This window comes from Sebastes umbrosus, chromosome 19 (assembly GCF_015220745.1).
Source record: "Sebastes umbrosus isolate fSebUmb1 chromosome 19, fSebUmb1.pri, whole genome shotgun sequence".
NCBI lineage: Eukaryota > Metazoa > Chordata > Actinopteri > Perciformes > Sebastidae > Sebastes > Sebastes umbrosus.
Genome location: NC_051287.1, coordinates 24,090,744 through 24,110,881, shown reverse-complemented (window position 1 = coordinate 24,110,881; position 20,138 = coordinate 24,090,744). Strand labels below are relative to the sequence as shown.

The window sequence follows — 20,138 nt, the reverse complement described above, 5'->3', positions numbered from 1 at the left end:
ACGTTATTGACTTATCGTACGATATATGGACGTGGCCTTCTTAATTTTTACGTTATCGACTTATCGTACGATATATGGACATGGCCTTCTTAATTTTTACCTTATCAACTTATCGTAAGATATATGGACACGACCTTAATTTTTACGTTATCGACTTATTGTAAGATATATGGACACGACCTTCTTAATTTTTACGTTATCGACTTATCGTACAATATATGGACATGATTTTGATAGTTTTTATGTTATCGAATTACCGTATGATATTTGGACATGACCTTGATAATTTTTACATTATCGACTAATTGTAAAATATATGGACATGACCTCGATCATTTTTATGTTATTGACTAATCATAAAATATACATTATATGGACAAACGTGACCTCGATCATTTTTGCTGACCTCGATGTTGCTCGTTGTGTTTACATGTGTGTTTGTTTACATAAGAATGTCGGCAACATTTTACCAACATGATGCCAGAATAAGCAGCAGGGTTTTTCCTACCATTATAAGACTTGAGCATTGCGCCCATATTGCATATATCTGTAAACGGAGCTCAAGAGTCCATTGTATTTATTGTTTTGGTTGTCTGGTTTTATTATTCTTTTTATTTATATTGAATATTGTATTTATTTTTTCACATTCCAATTACAATGTCTGAACATACAGTACAATACTATTATATCAGTGGAAAAAATTGTCTTAAAATGACAATGATATCTTTTATCACAATTATTTGTATTTGTAATTTGTAATTTAATATTACAAAAGGAGTTATCATGGAAGGCCTATTGCTACTAAAAATAAAAGAAATGTCCACTTGTAAATTTGTTTGCATTTAAGCTATTCTCAAATCAGTAGTCAATATAAGCCCAAATTGATTTCCTATTTTAGAATTTTTTTAAATAATGCTTCAGTTCAGTAACTAGCCATATGTTATCCATTCAAAAGATGTGCAATAAGCTGAGTTCCATCATTAGTCTTTTACAAGTTGAAGCGAGGAAAATAAAAAAAAATAATATATTAGTGCATAGTAAGATGCAATATAGTGCAATCTTTTGCAATTGAATATAATTAAAGGATACAACTGTATGTTTAATGCTTCAAATGTCCTCCAAATAGTGCTTTATCACTGTCCTGATTTATTATTAAAGACTGCACTCAGTCTGCAGTCTGCAGTCAAAGGAGATGAGCACACATTACTTCAACTCATATATATATCTATATATATATATATAGATATATATATATAAATACATGTAAGATTTATTTTGGCCTGTTTTTGTTCTTGCATTATTTTTTTCACAGCAGGTGCATCCTTTAAATTTTCCTTGTAAAATGCCGTGTGCCACGCTGTTGCCCTTTATGACAGCATCTTGTTTGCTTCAAATAAAGACAGCGTGTTTTGATAGCACTAACATCTTTATAGGTAGGTGTAACACTTTTATTTGGTTTGTTTCATCATGAATGCTTGTTTGTGTGCCTCAAGTGAAGAGAAAAAATGGCACAGGCTTTTTGTCAAATATTCATGATTCTTTCTTACCACAGGCTGACAAAGGTCAAGATGTGAATGAACAACATATCGCTCTGAAATATGGATTGCATTTAACTGTAAAGACTTTGATTCAGTATGAGAGGGTGGGGGGGGCAGAGGTGAACAAGAAGCCAAGTATGACAAGTTCCGTAATTTACTGACACTCCTGCTTTTATTGTTTCCTGATGTCATTCATGAGTCGTCCAAGAACATGTTGTCTCTGGGTACTGCCGAGCCAGTTTCCCACTCAATTAATTAGAGATTGTCTTTCAGCAAAAGCCGCGCCTCTCCTTCCTCTGTGCCGCCACACTTCCACTTTGAATGTCTGTCATGCTCTCTCAAGGTTTTTTTTAATCCGGGCTCTAGCGCCAGGATCTACAAAGTGCCTGTGGTGACACACTGTATGATGGTCGTTTCCTGCCCCTGTCAGAGCTTTAGGGAATATTCACTGGATGTCAATGCAGCCCAATTCTAATTGAAGCAGACAACATGCTGCCTAGAAGGTGTGATGACATGCCATAGCAACACTTTCCAGCCGTTATGGTTGCGGAGAGCACCATGGTATTCATAACACCTCATGCAATATGAGTAAAATAATTGTTGTCTAATAGGGCTGGGACAATACACCGATCTCCGGATTCGATACTATCAGAATACTTGGGTGACGATTCGATAAGTATTGCGATTCTGCAAGTATTGTGATTCGATATTACAATTTGTTGTTAACTTTTTTAACATTAGACCATGGGAAAAGGTTGAATCATACACTTCTAGGGGACTTTTACTTTGGTAAATATCTAAATTCATACAGTAAAAATGTTTGATTTTCAGCATGTATGTAGTCTGAGATGTCCTGAAGTCAAATATATCAGTCATTGTCAGGCATTATTTATTTATACATTTCCCTCACAAATTAGTGGTATTTTCTTTTAATTAACAAGGGACATGTGATGTTTTAAACTACTGGTGAATATAATCCATCAATCTTATTTCTATATATGTATTTTGTATATACAGTTCCTTTTGTTAACACCTTAATTTGAAAACCGAACATAGTCACACGTGTATACTTCCGCTAACTGAGGAGGGAGGGTCCACATGGATACGACCTGCACCCTCACATGTTAAATCCAAAGTGGTAAACACTACACAAACAGTAAAGTATGGAAACACTTTAAAAAAACTGTATTGTATTGTGGTAACGTGCGGTCAAGCCGGCCGTCGCTCTCATCTCCGTGGTCGAATCAGCCGACGCTACAACTGTAGAGCACCCATATACTGACATTATGTTATATGCATTCAAACGGCCCCGATGGTGCTGACCATGGATGTATAAAGAGAATGGAGCTGAAGGGAGAGTTGGCGACGGACTTGGCGAAGTTAGCGGAAGTATAAACGTGTGTCCGGTTTTCAAAATAAGGTTTTAACAAAGAGAACCGTATATACAAAATACATATATGGATATAAGATTGATTGGATCATATGAAGTATGAAAACATTACAAGTATGAAACATTACTTGTCCCTTATAAATTAAATAGAAAATTTGTGAAGGAAATGTCTCCATTCTTAGTTTTTTTGGGTTGGAATTTTTTTTATAAATAATTCCGGACAATGACCAATATGACTTTTGACTTCAGGACACCTCTGACTTCATAATGCTAAAAAAAATCTAACATTTTTTGCCCTATTAATTTAGATATTTGCCAAAGTAAAAGTCCCTAGAAGTGTGTGATTCAACTTTTTCCCATGGTCTAGTGTCGAATCACAATACTTGTAGAATTGCAATACTTTAAAATCGCAATACACCCAAGTATCGTGATGTATCGAATCGCGATAGATGAATCGTTCCAGCCCTAGTGTGTAGACGTGAAATTTATATGACATAATGTTAATATTTATTTTTTTAAAGTGCTACAATTTCAGACGAAAAATACGGACTTGGTGTGCAACGACCTTAAGAGTGATAAAGGTTATGTAGGATTTAAATGTACTCTTAAAGATTTAAAAAATAGAGTAATACTGCTCCGAATTGTCTGGTGAAACAAGTCATCGAAAAAGTTGGCGATTAGACACACATGGATATTAGGCACATATACATCTGTTTATGGTGCAGCCAAATAAACTGACCGTAATCTGATTAGTGATTAGTAATCTGGTAGTCATTTTTACATGCAACAGGGCGCAGTAAAAGAGACCACTACCTTTCTGAGAAGTTATGCCCGTCGCCTGCAACTCTTCATGTAACCGCTTACTATGGCTCGGTCCACCTTGTTCCATTACTCTCTGCGATATTTAAAACTGCATTGGCTTTTCCTGTGATTGTTTCACAATAAAAGCTACCTTGTGTTTCCCACTTGATTGCTTTTAATGTGGAGCTTCAGTAGGAAGCGTTGGGTTTGCATTAGCAGTAACGTGATACAGTCGCATTACAACGTTAGGAGAAAAAACAGTTCAGCGCTTGGCATGCAATCTGTATCTAGTGCGGGATTGGCGGACCCTGCCACCAACAATACAAACTACTATACAGAGAGGTAATTACTGAATTTAAATACACTCACTGAATGGTTATTTTTAGAAAAAAATGCCTACCAAATAGTATCTAAAACAGGGTTTGATTTCATGAAGATCTTATGGATTACAACTTTAATGTTTTAGCAGCACAATTTGGTTACCAAGCATGATCAAACAGTTTGGTTCAAAGCATTTCCAGTTAATTACTCTAAGTCAGAGTAAATTCATCCTGTTTATTTCTATCAGCAGAGTGACGCAGTTGAATTGGCATAATTGACAGTTAATGGAATGATGCAGAGAATGAATCGTTACAGCCATCGTAAACATCAATTAGTGCAAAAAAATAAATAAAACCGGGACACTGGCAAGAAATGTGTTATGCATTCTGTAATTTTGTTTTAATTGTTTTCATTCTGCCGTCCCAGTTATACATTGCATTTTTGCATCCTTAAAAAGATGACTTTCAAGTAGGTTCATGAGCATTCTCTGCAATTTGGCTCTAACTAGGACAGACAGTAGTAATCAGTCGTTCATATCAATATTTCATGCAAGAAATCCAAAGCAAATCAAAGCTACTTTTTACTGGCTTTTTTTTGCTCAGGTGTTGACTGTGAGAGACTTCCCTTGAGTTCCCTCTGCTTGCCTTGATGTATTCTTTCTTTTCACATGTATTTCCCTCTGTAACAAGTGAGCCAGATGTAGCTGCGATAGCTCAATGTGAAACATTGTGAAACAGTACATTTCATTACAGTCTTATGTGCTATACAAACGTTACTTTTTCTTCAGCCTTTTTCTTGATTGGGCTCTATATAAATAGAAGCAGACGTGTTAGAGCCACCGGTACATTCATTAGGAGCAAATGATGAGTGAATAAACACTCTCATTCTGATTCACTCTGATCTATTTGAGATGAGGAGGTGATGTATTTCCTAGCAACCACTGTTCATGCTTATTGGACTAAACTGTGCTGAGACAGACGTTTGGAAAGGAATCAGATAAAATGGTGGTCTCGATGAGAGCGCTGGGGGGATTAACCAACTTCAGCTGAGTCTTCAAAGAAGAACAAAGTCCTACCTCATCGAGCAGACTCTTTGTTCGAAAATGCCAAAATGTTGCTTGTAAATACATGAATGCAGAAGGAGTGTATGCCTTATGGGCCTCCTCCGCCGTGAAGTACTTCAGCTAATATAAAAGGCTGTCATTGCCATTTACAGTAAATATTTATAATGAGTATTTATTTATGGCCCACTGCCTCCATATCGTGTATTCTGTATTTACTGTAGCTCACAGACACTTCCACAGATGTAATGTACCCACTCTCCCACACAGGTTACTTGACCGCCATAAAGCAATAATCACCTACGTTCCCATTTTCCTCCTATGCAGCTGCAATGCCATTTATCTCCTCTTAACTTCCTTTTGAAAGGTCATTAAACCGGTCTTGGAGCTGTGGAGTAAAGCACTGAATCATGTCGCAGGGTTCCATCTGCTGGCATGCCCTAATCTGGGGCAGAAGGGCTCAAGTACATATGGCTGCCATATAACGTTTTATATAATAATTGGCAGTGACGGAGCCATAAGGAGGATTCACTGGAAATGAATAGATATCTATAGAGAGACAGAGATGTCAGCAAGAGAGGGATACAGTGAGAGAGCCGGGCAAAGAATGAAAAGGGAGGAAATTTGGTACATCCGCTGCAAATCTGAAAGCCATTCTTCCGACTTGAATGTTTGCTCCAGATTTCAGAAATAACAGCCAACGTGTACCTCTCATACAGCTAAGTCATGGAACAGGAGCGGAAGCTGAATCAGCATGTACCGGTATGAGTGGTGAGCCATGTCCCGCCGGATGAGAACTCGTGTCTTTGCAACAAGGACTATTGCAAAGTTCCCAAAAAAGGAAGGCTTCTGCAAATCTGCCACAAAGTATTCATTGAATAACTGAAAACATTACTCGATGATGTGTGTGATCAGACAGAAAAAAGCGGTGCATTCATCCCTGCTGTCATTCTTAAAAGCCTATATTGTCATCACAGAAGCATTCATTCTGACACTATATGTTCACCCCTTTTGATAGTACTAAATGTGTAAAATTACCTTCTTCTTTGAGAGAGTTGTCAAGCTATTACCTTTGAAATGTTGGCTACATTATGAAGTTGTGTGATCGACTGGCAGGAGGGAATTTAACTTTAAATGCTAATAAAGAGTGCTGAATAGAGCATTAAAAAGTGCTGCCGTCAAGCCGCGCTCAGGCAGACTGACACATTGCTGACTGCGTGTCAGAGAATTCAAACTAAGTAACCAAGGATCAATTTGAGGGGACCCGCATATTCATGGCTAAATCATTCATTAGGAGCCTTGTGAGGGCTGCGAGGGGAAAAGACTGAAGCTGTTCTAAAGCTGTAGCTTTGCTTACTTTTTAAACTTAAAAAAAATAATTCTTACAGGGTGATAATAGCACTCTTGGGTCATAAAACAATGTGTTAAACAAACCTTTCTAATGTTTTGGTGTTTTTGTAGTGCAATTTCACTTAAAGGTCCCATATCATGCTCATTTTCAGGTTCATACTTGTATTTTGTGTTTCTACTAGAACATGTTTACATGCTGTAATGTTAAAAACTAAAAAGTATTTAATCATACTGTCTGCCTGAATATATCTGTATTTACCTTGTCTGAAATGCTCCGTTTTAGTGCATTTCAACGGAATTGCAATGGAATTGCAATGGAATTGCGTTGCTAGGCAAAAGTTTGGGTCCATGTTTACTTCCTGAAAGCTGATGTTATTTACATCCACTGCAACAGGAAATAAACTGGGAAACATTTAGAATGTTTACATTTAAAACTGTGAAATGGTCTAAATATTGTATATTTGTGACATCACAAATAGACAGAAATCTTGACGGCTTGTTTCAAACACACAATTTCTGAATACGGGCTGTGTGTGTTTCTCCGTATATTGAGCGTTTTGATAGTTTAACAGTATTTAAATAGCACTTAAACCTGCTTTATAATATAAAAGACATGAAAATATCACTTTTTACAATATGGGACCTTTAACTAAAGTAACATGACTTGTGCATGTGACGGCTTGTGGCTGAATCAGCTCCAGCTACAATTCTCCTTTTACTTTAACCTCTTGGTTTTTCTTGGTTTGTTTTGACTGGTGCAGTGCCTGTTCGGAGCGTGTGCAGAAGTGCTGCTTGTAGTGTTGTTGAGAGCAACGGTTTTAGCTCGTTGCACCCGTCAAGTGTCAAGTTGATTGGACGAACGGTTCTTGAGATATGCGAAGGGGCAGTCGTACATACATACATACACATACAAACAAAAGATTCCTTCCGTTATAGTTAGATAATGCTGCTACAGTGCCACCTATCGGCCAAATGGCACCAAATTTGCCATAGTCACTCAAACATCATATCTACACATGTCCACCAATTGTGGTCCCAATAGCACATAACATTCAGGAGATATGACATTTATTTTGTAATGTAAGCCCTGCCCACAGCATTTGAGATAACTGTGAGGGCCAGCTACAGCAAACTGTATGGATCATCAAAAATCCCAAAGAGTAACTTTTTCCGGCTTGGTCCAGAGATGTTCTGTCCCAAATTTGGTGGTCAAAATGTGTAGGAGGAGTAGCAAAAAAATCTGATTTGGACACAATTAAAAATGGCGGAAAATCAATCAAGACACAAAGGGGCGTGGCTTTTATGGCTAGATTTGTCTGGATCCACAAAACACAGGGAAAAAATAGCTTCTGAGACTTATGCTTAAAAAGTTACAGGCCATAACGTAAAGTGAATTGTTACAGCGCCACCATCTGGTCAAATGCCAAGTAGATTGGCAGAACGGTTATCGAGATATGCAAAGTACATACAGACAGACAGAGATTCCTCGCTTTATAGTTGCAATCGAGACGGTGTGCAGGAGTTTCTTTGCACCTCTCAGCATCAGTATTAGGGAGAGGACACACTGACATCATAATCTTCTACAGAAATCAGACCAACTATTGCTCCTTACAGTGCGTACAAATATGGCAAATAAAATTGTGTATGAGTTCAACTTATGCGGACATTAAATCTATGATTAAAAAACTGTGTTGCAACAAAAATGAACTGATTCAGCAGACTGATTCAAGGAGGTAATCTCGTCAAACTTGAGGTTGTAGAACTGCTTTTAATGTCACCTTGTGTATTCTTTTATTGTTGCCCTGAAAGATCTATTTTTCACGAGTTGTGATGTCAGAGCTTTGGAAGCAGATGTAGGATTTTATTGTGGACGAAAAACAACCTTGAGAGATTATCTCAGAAAGGCATTCTCTTCTATTTGCATACTGATAACAAGAAAAGTCCCCTTCTTTAAGTGTCCTTATTGTATTGTTACGGTTCTATTTTTCATGAAGTAAAGTGGACAGCAAGCAAAACCCTCATTTCATTTCTTCAAGATTTAAATACATGTTTTAGTAAGATTAAAATGCAATATAAGATGCAATAATGGCTAAAATATTCTGGTTGGTTTGATTTGTGGAGTGTGTGTATTTTTGTTTATCTGCCTTGTTAGTTGATTTTTTTTCATCGAATTTATACGCATTCATCGAACAGAACTCAAATTTCAATTAGAGCAGGCTTTTAGGGTGAAATTATTGAGATGATAAAGCCCTTTGTTCGTGCTTCATCCGATGGAGCTTTTGTTGCACTTTAAGTCCCACACTTACTGTAATTGGGCTCATCGTTCATACACTAAATTCTGCATCATTAAACATATCTAAATTCAATCTAAATCTAATTTTGAGGAAATGCTTTTAAAACTATCAGTCTGTAATCAGGAAATTACATTTCCCCCTGTCTATAGACTTTTGTGCTCATCTCAGCGGTGTACACCTGTCTATACTTATGCCAGCTGAATGTTTCCATCACACCTTTTCTTGTAAAAGGTGCGAGCATATGTATCACGCATCCAATCCCTGTGAAAGATCAGCATGCAAATACATGTGTTTGATAGTGTCGTGTGAGAATTGGCACAATCCATATGGAAATAGAAACATTTCTGTGATTGACAGAGAGAACAGATGGTGATGAAAATCACGGCTTCGGATTCAATTTGCATTGAAATGATGACTCCTTTAGAGTAAACCAATACATCAGAAATCCTCTTTTGCTGCGTCTCTTCCAGAACAACAAAATATGCTGAATTACACATGTATGAATTTATAACAATAACACAATTTGTATGCAACTCTTTATGCTGGCAATTTCACCACACAAAGAAACCTGAATGCCTAATCACTGACGTTCAATACCAGAGGCTTGTACTACGAAGCAGGATTTTGTGTTAGCGAGGTAACTTCAGGGTTAACCCCTTCACGGGTTTCCGTCCTACGAAGGTGGATCACTTCTTACCGAGGTAGATCGCCATGGTAACTTATGCTGAACAGCTAACCTGCTCCGGAGCAGGTTATGTTCTAGATAAGAGATCAACTTGTATAAAAGCACCGCCTACTGAACAATCAGAGCTCTGTGCGGTGATTGTATGATAATATTACAAAATATGAAGAAGTTTAAAGGTCCCATATTGTAAAAATTTAGATTTTCATGTATTTAATATTATAAAGCAGGTTTAAGTGATATATAAATACTGTGAAAGTATCAAAACGCACAATCCACAGATAAATACACACGGACCATATTCAGAAATTGTGCGTTTGAAACAAGCCGTCAGGATTTCTGTCCATTTGTGATGTCACAAATCTACAATATTTAGACAGTTTTACAGTTTTAAACGTAAACATTCTAAACGTGTCCCAGTTTATTTCCTGTTTTAGTGTATGTGAATGACATCAGCTGACAGGAAGTAAACATGGGCCCAAGCTGTTTCCTAGCAATGCAATTCCATTGCCATTCCGTTGAAATGTGCTAAAACGGAGCGTTTCAGACAGAGAGTGAATACAAGTATATTCAAACAGACAGTATGAGAAAAATAATGTGTTGTTTGAACATAAAAGCATGTAAACATGTTCTAGTAGAAACCCAAAATACAAGTTTGAACCTGAAAATGAGCATGATATGTCTCCTTTAAGTCATAATCCAGGCTAAAAGCAACACAGTTTAAACTGACAAATGCAGGAAGGACAGCTGGATTTATGCTATAGGTGTTTACCGCTTTGAATTCTGTTTTTATATTTATTTTTTTTACTTGGTCTTGAGTCCGTTTCACACCGCCTGACAAGGGGGACACAGGTGAAAGAAGGTTGAAATAGTCATACACGCCATATCGTAATTAATGCATATAATGAGGTATAATCCATTCATCCTTTACATACAGTAATGCTTTTTATATCTAAACAACCATATCTGACTTTTGAGTGTTCCGTTAAATGAATAAGTCTGTTAATTTACGCATTCACACATCGGGAGTTTTTTTCTTTTGCCAGCTGTCCTTCCTGCCTTTGGCAGCTTCAACTGTGTTACTTTTAGTCTGGATTAAGTGTTTAACTTCTTCGCATTTGTCTAATATAGTTTCTTCCTTTGTAAAAATGTGCCTCTCTGCCTGTCTGTCTGCAAGTCTGTGGACTTGTCCATGTCTGTGATTGGTCAGATGCTGCAAACACCGCCCCGTTCATGTGAATGCGCTCACAGCCAGATGGAGAAACCCTGGGTTGGTTTACCGAGTTGATAACCACCTTCGTAGGACCGCTTAGAGGGATCTTGGTTGTCAGGGTTAGTGAAGCCAGATAAACGAGAAGATACCCTGGGTATGTTGAACTCGCTTTGTATTACAGGCCTCTGGATGTGCCAGGAATTAGCCACTGACTCAATAACAGAGTACCTTCTTTTGCATCTCAGACAGCTGAAGAAAAACCTGATGTTTTTATCCTCAGGGCAGAGATATTTGTTTGTATTCTGTGTAACAGAAAAGCCTGTGATGTCTGTCTGTGGAAATGATTTCTTGATGTACGTCTCAGCAGGAATAGAAGCAAACATCATGAACATCCACGCAAATACTTTCAGGATATTTTTAATATTGACGCTGCAAAAGCATATCTTTAACTGCAGTCAAAACAACAAGGGGTAGAATGATGCTGCAGTTTAGCAAGTTGGTTCAAGTTGGAGCATTGCACGGAGAAAAGGAGGTTGGGCAATTTCAATGAAAACGGATGACGATCACAGGATGCAATCCAAAAAACTGTGTTTTTTTATATTTATATCAGAGCGGATAAATAAACACAACACAAATAAGTTTGCTACCAGATGTGTATTGTTTTCCCACACATGCATTTGAATGAGATGGATTCGGGCTAATTAACGTGTTACCAGACTGTAATATAGCCGTTTTATACTGTTTTTGTTGTTAGTGTGGTCACTTTTGTGTGAGCAGTTGTTTTTCCTGTGTTTTGTTTTAGGGAATTTGCACGTTGGAAGGTGAGGAACACAGCGATCGAGAGAAGGGACCTGATCCGGAACCCTGTGCCACTCATGCCTGAGTTCCAGCGCAGCGTACGCTTGCTGGGCCGCAGACCAACGACTCAACAGTTCATCGACACCATCATTAAGAAATATGGAACCCACATTCTCATCTCAGCCACCCTGGGAGGTAAGAGAGGTTTATTTTGCTCACTTCCATGCTTGATTGGTTGAGAAGAGTTTAAATGATTCTTCTAACACACATGGGTTGTGGTTTGCTTGAGGGAAATGACTTTATGGGCGAGGTTCCTTTCAGAGACAGAGCTTCTTGGGCTGCAAATAAGACTTGAGTTTGTCATTTAATGCCACCAGGTTTAAATGTTACATCAGGTCTTTAAAGGACCATAAGGGTTGCAACATACAGTATACCCAAATCCGGGGAAATAGCAGATGTAGACAAATCACCATTACTGCGGTGGCGTCTCCGTACAATACACACACGTTTGAATGCAATCTAAGTACTTTGAAATGTTCTACTTTTACCTTTACAGTACGTTATATACAACATTACTTTTAACAACGACGTCTAGGAGCTCGGGATGAACTGAGTAGTTCTCAGCTGCCTAACGTTAACCTAACATGGTGAAACCAGCCCGTTCTCATTACCAGGGTGCAATATAGTTTAAAGAGCGAAAAGACACACAATGCGTTATTGTGAAATATAACGCTCTACTGATGTGTGAGAGGAGGTGGAATATATATCTAAACAGAAAAGCACAATACATGTCTATGCAGAAAAGCTATATTACGTACTAAACTGCTACTTCCTGATATTAATTTTCATTTTTAATAATTAACAATAATTAATTAAAAACAGATATCTTTTCCTTGAAATTAACAATTATTAATCTCAGATCATTTCATTTCATTAACCTTTATTTAACCAGGTTAGACACATTGAGATTAAAATCTCTTTTTCAAGAGCGACCTGGCCAAGAATGGCAGCAGTACAAACAGTTTCATACACACACATTCAAAAAACAATAGATCAGCTCAAAGGTGCCATACCGTAAAAAGTGCAGGGAAGCCATATAATCCTATTTCATTCAAAACAAGTACAATTATCGATAGAGTCCGTTTCTATAGATTTCACCATGCCTTTAAATTAATTTAGAGTGACTAGGTCCTGGAGTTTAAATTCATTTTGCAGGCTATTCCATGCAGATGGTGCAGAAAACATAAAGGCCTTCTTTCCCAACTCAGCCCGAACTCTGGGAACAGTCATAAGCATCGTGTCCTGAAACCATAACCCATAATTGCCATGTTTTCCGGTTAGAAATACAGATAAATAACAGGGAGTCTACCCAGAATGGCCTTATAGATAAAAGCATACCAATGGCTAAGCCGACGTATTGACAGAGCAGGCCGATTTACTTCGGAGTACAATATGCAGTGATGAGTGAGGGCTCTACAGTTTGTAACAAACCTTAAAGCGCCGTGATATACAGTATCCAACATATGGAGACAATGAATTGATCACCATAGTCAAGAACAGGCAAGGACGTCGCTTCAACCAGTTTTCTTCTGTCATCAAGAGAAAAACAAGACTTGTTTCTAAAATAAAAACCTAACTTCAATTTCAACTTTTTCACCAGACTCTGTATATGAGGTTTAAAGGAGAGGTGGTCATCAATTAAAAAATCCCAAATATTTGTAGATAAAAACAAGACAGAAGCTTTTCAACAAGTTATGGAATAAATATTTCTCTTTTCATTTGTATGGCTTTACTATCACTATTCAATGACCCCCGTATGATTATACTTTGAAACTGCAACACCGCGGTGTCCTGGATTATTCATCTGCTTGTTTGCAACAAAGTCAAAACAGCTCAGTGAAGCAGTTCAGGGCCAAGTTTTTCTCCAGGGTGTTAGAAAAAAACCTCTCCCACAGCAAAACTGCATCTACCCTCGCAAGACAGAGGGCAGGACAAAGTAGACTGGAGACATTTATACAGACCAGACCAAATAACCCTTTTTCCCAAAGCAAGATTAGGGCAACGTAAAGTGACCGGGTTGAAAGATGAGTTGAACCATTTTATAAGACGTATTTGCACCGGAGCAGCACTTGCATCCATAAAGCGAAGCCAAATGAACAGCAATTGATGAATGAGTCGCAGTTTCCAATCCATTTCCTTTGATGACAAAGTGAGTCTAAATGTTTAGCATTTGGCCAAACAACCTCCAAGATTTAGGAGTCAAAATTTGAATCAGGTTTCCATTTGTAAAGCTGATTGTAATTGGATAGTTACTATAACGAGTCTGCTGTATGAGAAATGAATGCAACAGCATATAAGGCCTGCATTAAAATATAGAGTCGAGGGCGCCTGGGTTAGCTCAGTTGGTAGAGCGGGCGTCCATGTATCAAGGCTTGGTCCTGACCGCGGCGGCCCGGGTTCGAATCCGGCTTGTGGCCCTTTCCGCATCCACTCTCTCTCTCCCCCCTTTCAAGACTCTATCCACTGTCCTGTCAATAAAAATGGAAAATGCCCCCAAAAAAATAACTTTAAAAAAAAAAAAAATATATAGAGTCGAGGCTACATTCAGGTAGGTGGATTTGTCAGTTGTTCAGGGTTGGTGACTCCACTCCACACTGACCAAAGAAGAAGCACAACTCTATTCTGAACAGGTATTCCATCTTGTCTGGCTTAAGTGGATTTTCCAGCAGGACAGTGACCCAAAACTTGCATCAATGCTATGACAGGGCTATCTTATATCCACAGTCACCAAAAACTCCATCCCCAACTGAACAAGCGGGAACATTTGATGAGTGAAAAGGCGAGGCATACTGTAACGTTCTAAAAATAATACGAATTCTCACAAAATCTTCAAAATTGTGGAAGCGAGGCGTGGCTGCCAGCTGGCAGCTGTCAACCTACCAAATATAGAGAACTCTCAATGAAGAGTTTCTCATACAAGAAAACTACTCTCAATGAAGAGTTTTCTTGTATGAGAAATGATCAGTATGTATCCAAAACAATATTATATGCATAATGTTATTTACTGCCCAAAGCAATATTATATGCAAATAAGAACATAATGCAATTAGTAGTTTTACTTTTCACTAGGGTTGTCAAAGATAATGCAAAAATAACACGTTAACGCAAATTTGTTTTAATGCCACTAATTTCTTTAAGACAGACAGACAGATAGATATATAGATAGATAGATAGATAGATAGATAGATAGATAGATAGATAGATAGTAACCTTATTGATCCCGAGGGAAATTCAAGTTTCCAGCATCACAGTTCCATAGTGCAAACATGCTAGTAAAAAGACACAAGTAAGTAATACAGAGTATAAAAAATATACCATATATGAAAATATCAGGAGATGAAGAAACTGTTAAAAATTAATATAGTGCGGGGTAATAACTGAGATGAAGAAGAAATTTAAAAATTAATATAGTGCAGAAGAAACTGCTAAAAATCTATATAGTGCAGGGTAACAACTGAGATACAGGACTATTAAAAATGTGAATATAGTGCAGAAAGTGATATAGTGCTGGATAATAAAATATAGGAGATATAGATATTAAGAAATGACAAATATGGAATATAATGCGGGATAAGAACTGAGGTAGAGAAGATTTCTTTTGTTTTAACGCATTAAAACAACTTGCAATTTTTAGGTTGTAGCGGGCTCAGTTTTTAAGCTAGAGTGAAGATACTGGTATCATACGAAACTAGAAATTGGTACCAACCGTGTCATACTAGCTTCTCGGGAAGGAGGCTAAATAACACTCCAAACGTAGCCTAAATTTTGGTGAGGAAAGCTAGCATGGCTATTTTCAAAGCAGTTCCTTGACCTCTGACCTCAAGATATGTGAATGAAAATGGGTTCCTTTACAAACATGCCCACTTTATGATAATCACATGCAGTTTGGGGGCAAGTCATAGTCAAGTCAGCACACTGACACACTGACAGCTGTTGTTGCCTGTTGGGCTGCAGTTTGCCATGTTATGATTTGAGCATATTGTTTTAAGCTAAATGCAGTACCTGTGAGGGTTTCTGGACAATATCTGTCATTGTTTTGTGTTGTTAACTGATTTCCAATAATACATATATACATATATTTGCATAAAGCAAGCATATTTGTCCACTCCCATGTTGATAAGAGTATTAAATACTTGACAAATCTCCCTTTAAGGTACAATTTGAACAGATAGAAACATTTTATTTAATTAGCGATTAATTTCAATCGACTGACAGCCCTACTTTTCACATCTACTTTTTTACAATTGTGGGTAGAACGACCAAATGTGATAACAAGATGCTGATTCCTTCAGAAATTCATCTTCTGAATCAGTTCCCCTGAAATCAAAAGGGTCTAACAACACAGCTTCAATTTCATTCGCAACACACCTAGAACATTATAGTCATATATATGGTAATTGCATTTTCATGTACATGCCATATTTAACCTGGAGATAATGTTCCTCATAAGTACTTGCACTTAACAGACCTTTCAGGTAAATGGGGGAGGATCATTATCATGTGTATTGCTCTGATTTATCTACAAGCACTGGAGTTATTAGAGAAGATTAACAGATTATTTTAGCACTTTTCAGGTATAGCCTATATTAGAGAAGAAGCATTTTCAGAAACTAGTGTGTACAGACGTTGTTACTGTGCCTCTGTGCCGGCAAAAGCTGTAGCTGGAATTATGTTTTCGGGTTGTCCGTTTGTTTGTCTGTCCGTATGTACGTCAAATGTCAATGTGACCTCACGTCCATCCCATCGGTTGGCGTATGCATGCAGCTGGGAGGCGGTAATCCTAGTTTGTTTGTTTTATTTTGGCAATAATAAACCACCACCACCGAAACCCGGCAATTAAAAGGAAATATAATTTTAAAGTCACATTAAATTCCCAATTATAAAAAAAAAAACACTGAGGAATAAAGAGGAATAAATATCTCTAATGGATGATGTCAGTGTTTTTTGGATGTTCTTCCCAAAATAAAAAGTTAAGCACCCCTGCTGTTGGATTCTAAATATAAATGGCTTCTCCCTCAAATCTCTTATCTTATCTCAAGCTCTGAGGGACACATGGAGGCAGTTAACTGTGATTACTTTGCCAAATGCATTTCAAAGATATAATTAGTAAGATTATTCGCTCTTTAACTCAAACCCTGTATTATATAACTATATATGCATGGAACATTGCCAAGTAGTCGCTCCAGCTGTGTAAAAATGATGTTTGTCGCATTGTAATCTCACAGTCAAAATGCCGTTGAGAAATATTCATAAGGCTTTTGTCCTGTTTTCCCTCTCCTTAGTATAACACTGTACAGTGCAGACATACCTGGAACTTAATACATGTTAACCTGCTTTAAAGGTCCCATATCATGCTCATTTTCAGGTTCATGCTTGTATTTTGTGTTTCTACTACAACATGTTTACATGCTGTAATGTTAAAAAGAACACTTTATTTTCCTCATACTGTGTCTAAATATACCTGTATTTACCCTCTGTCTGAAACTCTCCGTTTTAGTGCATTTCAACGGAATTGCAACTGAATGGGTCCTTGTTTACTTCCTGTCAGCTGATGTTATTTACATACACTGCAACAGGAAATAAACTGGGACACATTTAGAATGTTTTTGCTTAAAACCATATAATGATCTACATAGTGTATATTTGTGACATCACAAATGGACAGAAATCCTAATGGCTTGTTTAAAACGCACAATTTCTGAATACGGGCTGTGTGTATTTCTCCGTATATTGAGCGTTTTGATAGTTTAACAGAATTTATAAAGCACTTAAACCTGCTTTATAATATAAAAGACATGAAAATCTCACTTTTTACAATACATGGCCTTTAATTGGGGTATATTTGTTCCAACATTTCTGTTAAATGTTGGTTCAGGGTTGATGGTGAGTGTCTCGAGTGAATGTCTGTACCATTATCTGGTCAATTTTTGCAGACATTTATTTTGAATTTATAGATGTGGAGATGTTTTGTATTTAGAAAAGAGCAAGCCTTTATTGTCCTGTTCTTTTCTTTTTAATAATAACATAATAAGTTCAAATATTTATTCTGTGTCAGCCCTGATACCTAGAACCATTGATGCCGAAGCTGTTAGCAGAGAAAACAAATCCGGCAGGAGACTTCTTTCATTTTAAAATCTTGCAGTCCACTTAATGTCAAACACTCGGCTTTAATAATTTAGCGAAACCGTGCAGTGGAAGACGAGGTGTGAAGGGGTTAGAGTTGCAATATTGTATACACCACCTCTGTAAGGTGATTCCTGCTGAGACATTAATTTTGGAAATTGGAAATACAATATTGGTCTGTAACATTATATGAAGGTAAAATGTGATTAAGTGCGTCTAAGCTAGGGGGAGAAAGCCACTGCCACAGATGCACCAGGTGGCTAAAATTGGACAAATTGAGCCACACAAATAATACCCGGTATCATTTTCAGCCGCAGCATCCTTCTTAATGTCGTTGTACAGTATTGCATCACCTTACTGTATATTTGTCCCTTTTTTTCCATTTCTTGCCTTTCATTCATGTTTAACCTCTGCCTCCTCTTCTCTTCCTCTGAGTTATCACCATATTATCTGTAACCTTGAGGCCATCTTGTTTCAAGTTATGGGTCAGTACACTCTTATCTCAATCTTGGGATTGCCCATTAAAGAAACACAGTTATATGAAGCAATAAATGTACACGCCACACAGTGGTAAAGTAAGAAGAAAAGGCTAATTCACTCTTTAAGCCGCCTACACATTGTGGTCTCAACAGTTATTATACTCTTGAGAGGAGAGAAGTGAATGCTGCTTCTCACAGGCAACTTAGAGTTGAGTGGTCAAGTGTGAAGAGTCCCATTAGAGGTTTCCTCCTCTGAACTAAATGGAAATGGTTTCCATGCATGACTATTGAACCGTAGTTATGTCACCTAGCTTTCTTTTTCTTTATTTTTTTCTTTCTTTTTTTAGCCCACTGTACGTGCAAGGCAGCACATACCATTATCGTGGTGGTCTTCTTCAAGTGCCACATCTCTATTTGACTGACTGAAATACTATTATTGACTGAGCTGGTAAGCTCTGAAATATGAAAACCTTTATTGGCGTATTTGGTAAACATCATATCAAGATAGAAGCCACCTTTTTATCTTACTTTCTAGGTTGTTTTATATAAGCTCTGTTGCGAACAAACATTTGTGATTCTTACACGTTTTTTTCCGTAAAATAATCTACCCAAATGAACACCGCATTTATGATTTTGAGGAAAGAAATGCACTCAACATGTTTTTAATGTCTCAAGGATATACACAAAATCCTTTTGATGAGTTAACAAAACTAAGAAAATTCCACACATTTAAGGTATGCAAGGTTAAATTAAGGAAACTAAAACTACTTGGGTAGGGTTAGGGAAAGATCATGGTTATGGTTCGGGGTTGGGCAAAGATGTCTTCAAAGAAACAAACTGTTGAGGTAGTGATAGAGGACGAGTACCACATTCTCCTGTGTTAATGTCACATACTTTTTTATATCCAATCATCCGCCCTTTACTTTTCCGTAACACTTTGTGCGACAGTAAAACTTCCCATTCCCTCTGCCATTGCCATCGACAGACACTGTTTGAACAGCTGACCCGTGCTGTTGTTTTTCGATGAGGACAGGACACTCTAATATAATCCTTTCCACAGATTACGTAACCCCGTCCCTTATCCCATTTTTAAAACTAAAGCCCCAAGTTTAGTGTAGTATTACTTTTTGGATTATGTGAGTAGAGTGTGACCTTTTTTTTCCAATGTATATATCTTTTTGTCTGTATTTTATTGTCCCCTTGGCTTCTTTTCATGTCAAAAACAATGGTGCATGTGGTGCCTGGAAGCACTGGGCACCAACACCCAGCGCTCAGCGAACAAAAAACTGTTTGTGACAATTCCCTTTGTTTATGCCGGGATTCATGGAGACAGTCTTTACTGAATATACATGAATCAAGGGAAATACCGGAGGTAAACAAGTCGCCATTACCGCGGTGGTGTCTCTCTACAATACGTGCGTGTTTGAATGCAAGCTGTACTAAGAAGTGTACAATTTTCTACTTTTACTTTCTATGTGATATTATTTTGGATGTCTAGGAGTTTGGGAAGAAGCTGTGCAGTGCTCAGCTGCTCCAACAGTGGTGGCAAACTTTAACTTGCTAGCTTAGCTAGCTAACATTAGTGGGCTAAGACCTTAGGCAGGGGTGTCAAACTCATTTTAGTTCATGGGCCACATACAGGCCAATTTGATCTCAAGTGGGCCAGACCAGTAAAACCATTGCATACTAATCTATCAATAACAACATCTCCAAATGTGTCACTTTCTTTTAGTCTAAAGAAGTACAAGTACATTCTGAAAACCTTTACAATTAATGAACATTTATAGAACAGATGATGAACAGCCTGAGACGTCTCACTGATCTCTCAGCTACGACTGAAAACAGACGGCTGTTTCCTCAAACTTGCCAACAATTCATTTATCTTCTCGGTTCTCAGTTGTCCTTGAAAGTTATTTTACTTTCCGCAATGATGAGTTTGATAGTGGCACCAAATATCATACTGTATTCCTTGAGCACTGAAAACTTCCCATTTAGGAACTGGTCCATTTTTCTTGGAAAACCCAGACAC

The 20,138-nt window shown here is 37.7% G+C and overlaps 1 protein-coding gene across 2 annotated transcripts in view; it reads left to right on the top strand.

Annotated features, from left to right (window-relative positions):
- The window catches only part of brinp1 (bone morphogenetic protein/retinoic acid inducible neural-specific 1), a 220,532-nt gene that overhangs the window by 111,976 nt on the left and 88,418 nt on the right, over positions 1–20,138 (top strand). For both annotated transcript variants that reach the window (XM_037752821.1, XM_037752820.1), the window contains one exon: positions 11,452–11,642. In XM_037752821.1, the coding sequence (XP_037608749.1) occupies positions 11,452–11,642 (191 nt within the window). The remainder of the gene's footprint in view (positions 1–11,451; positions 11,643–20,138) is intronic.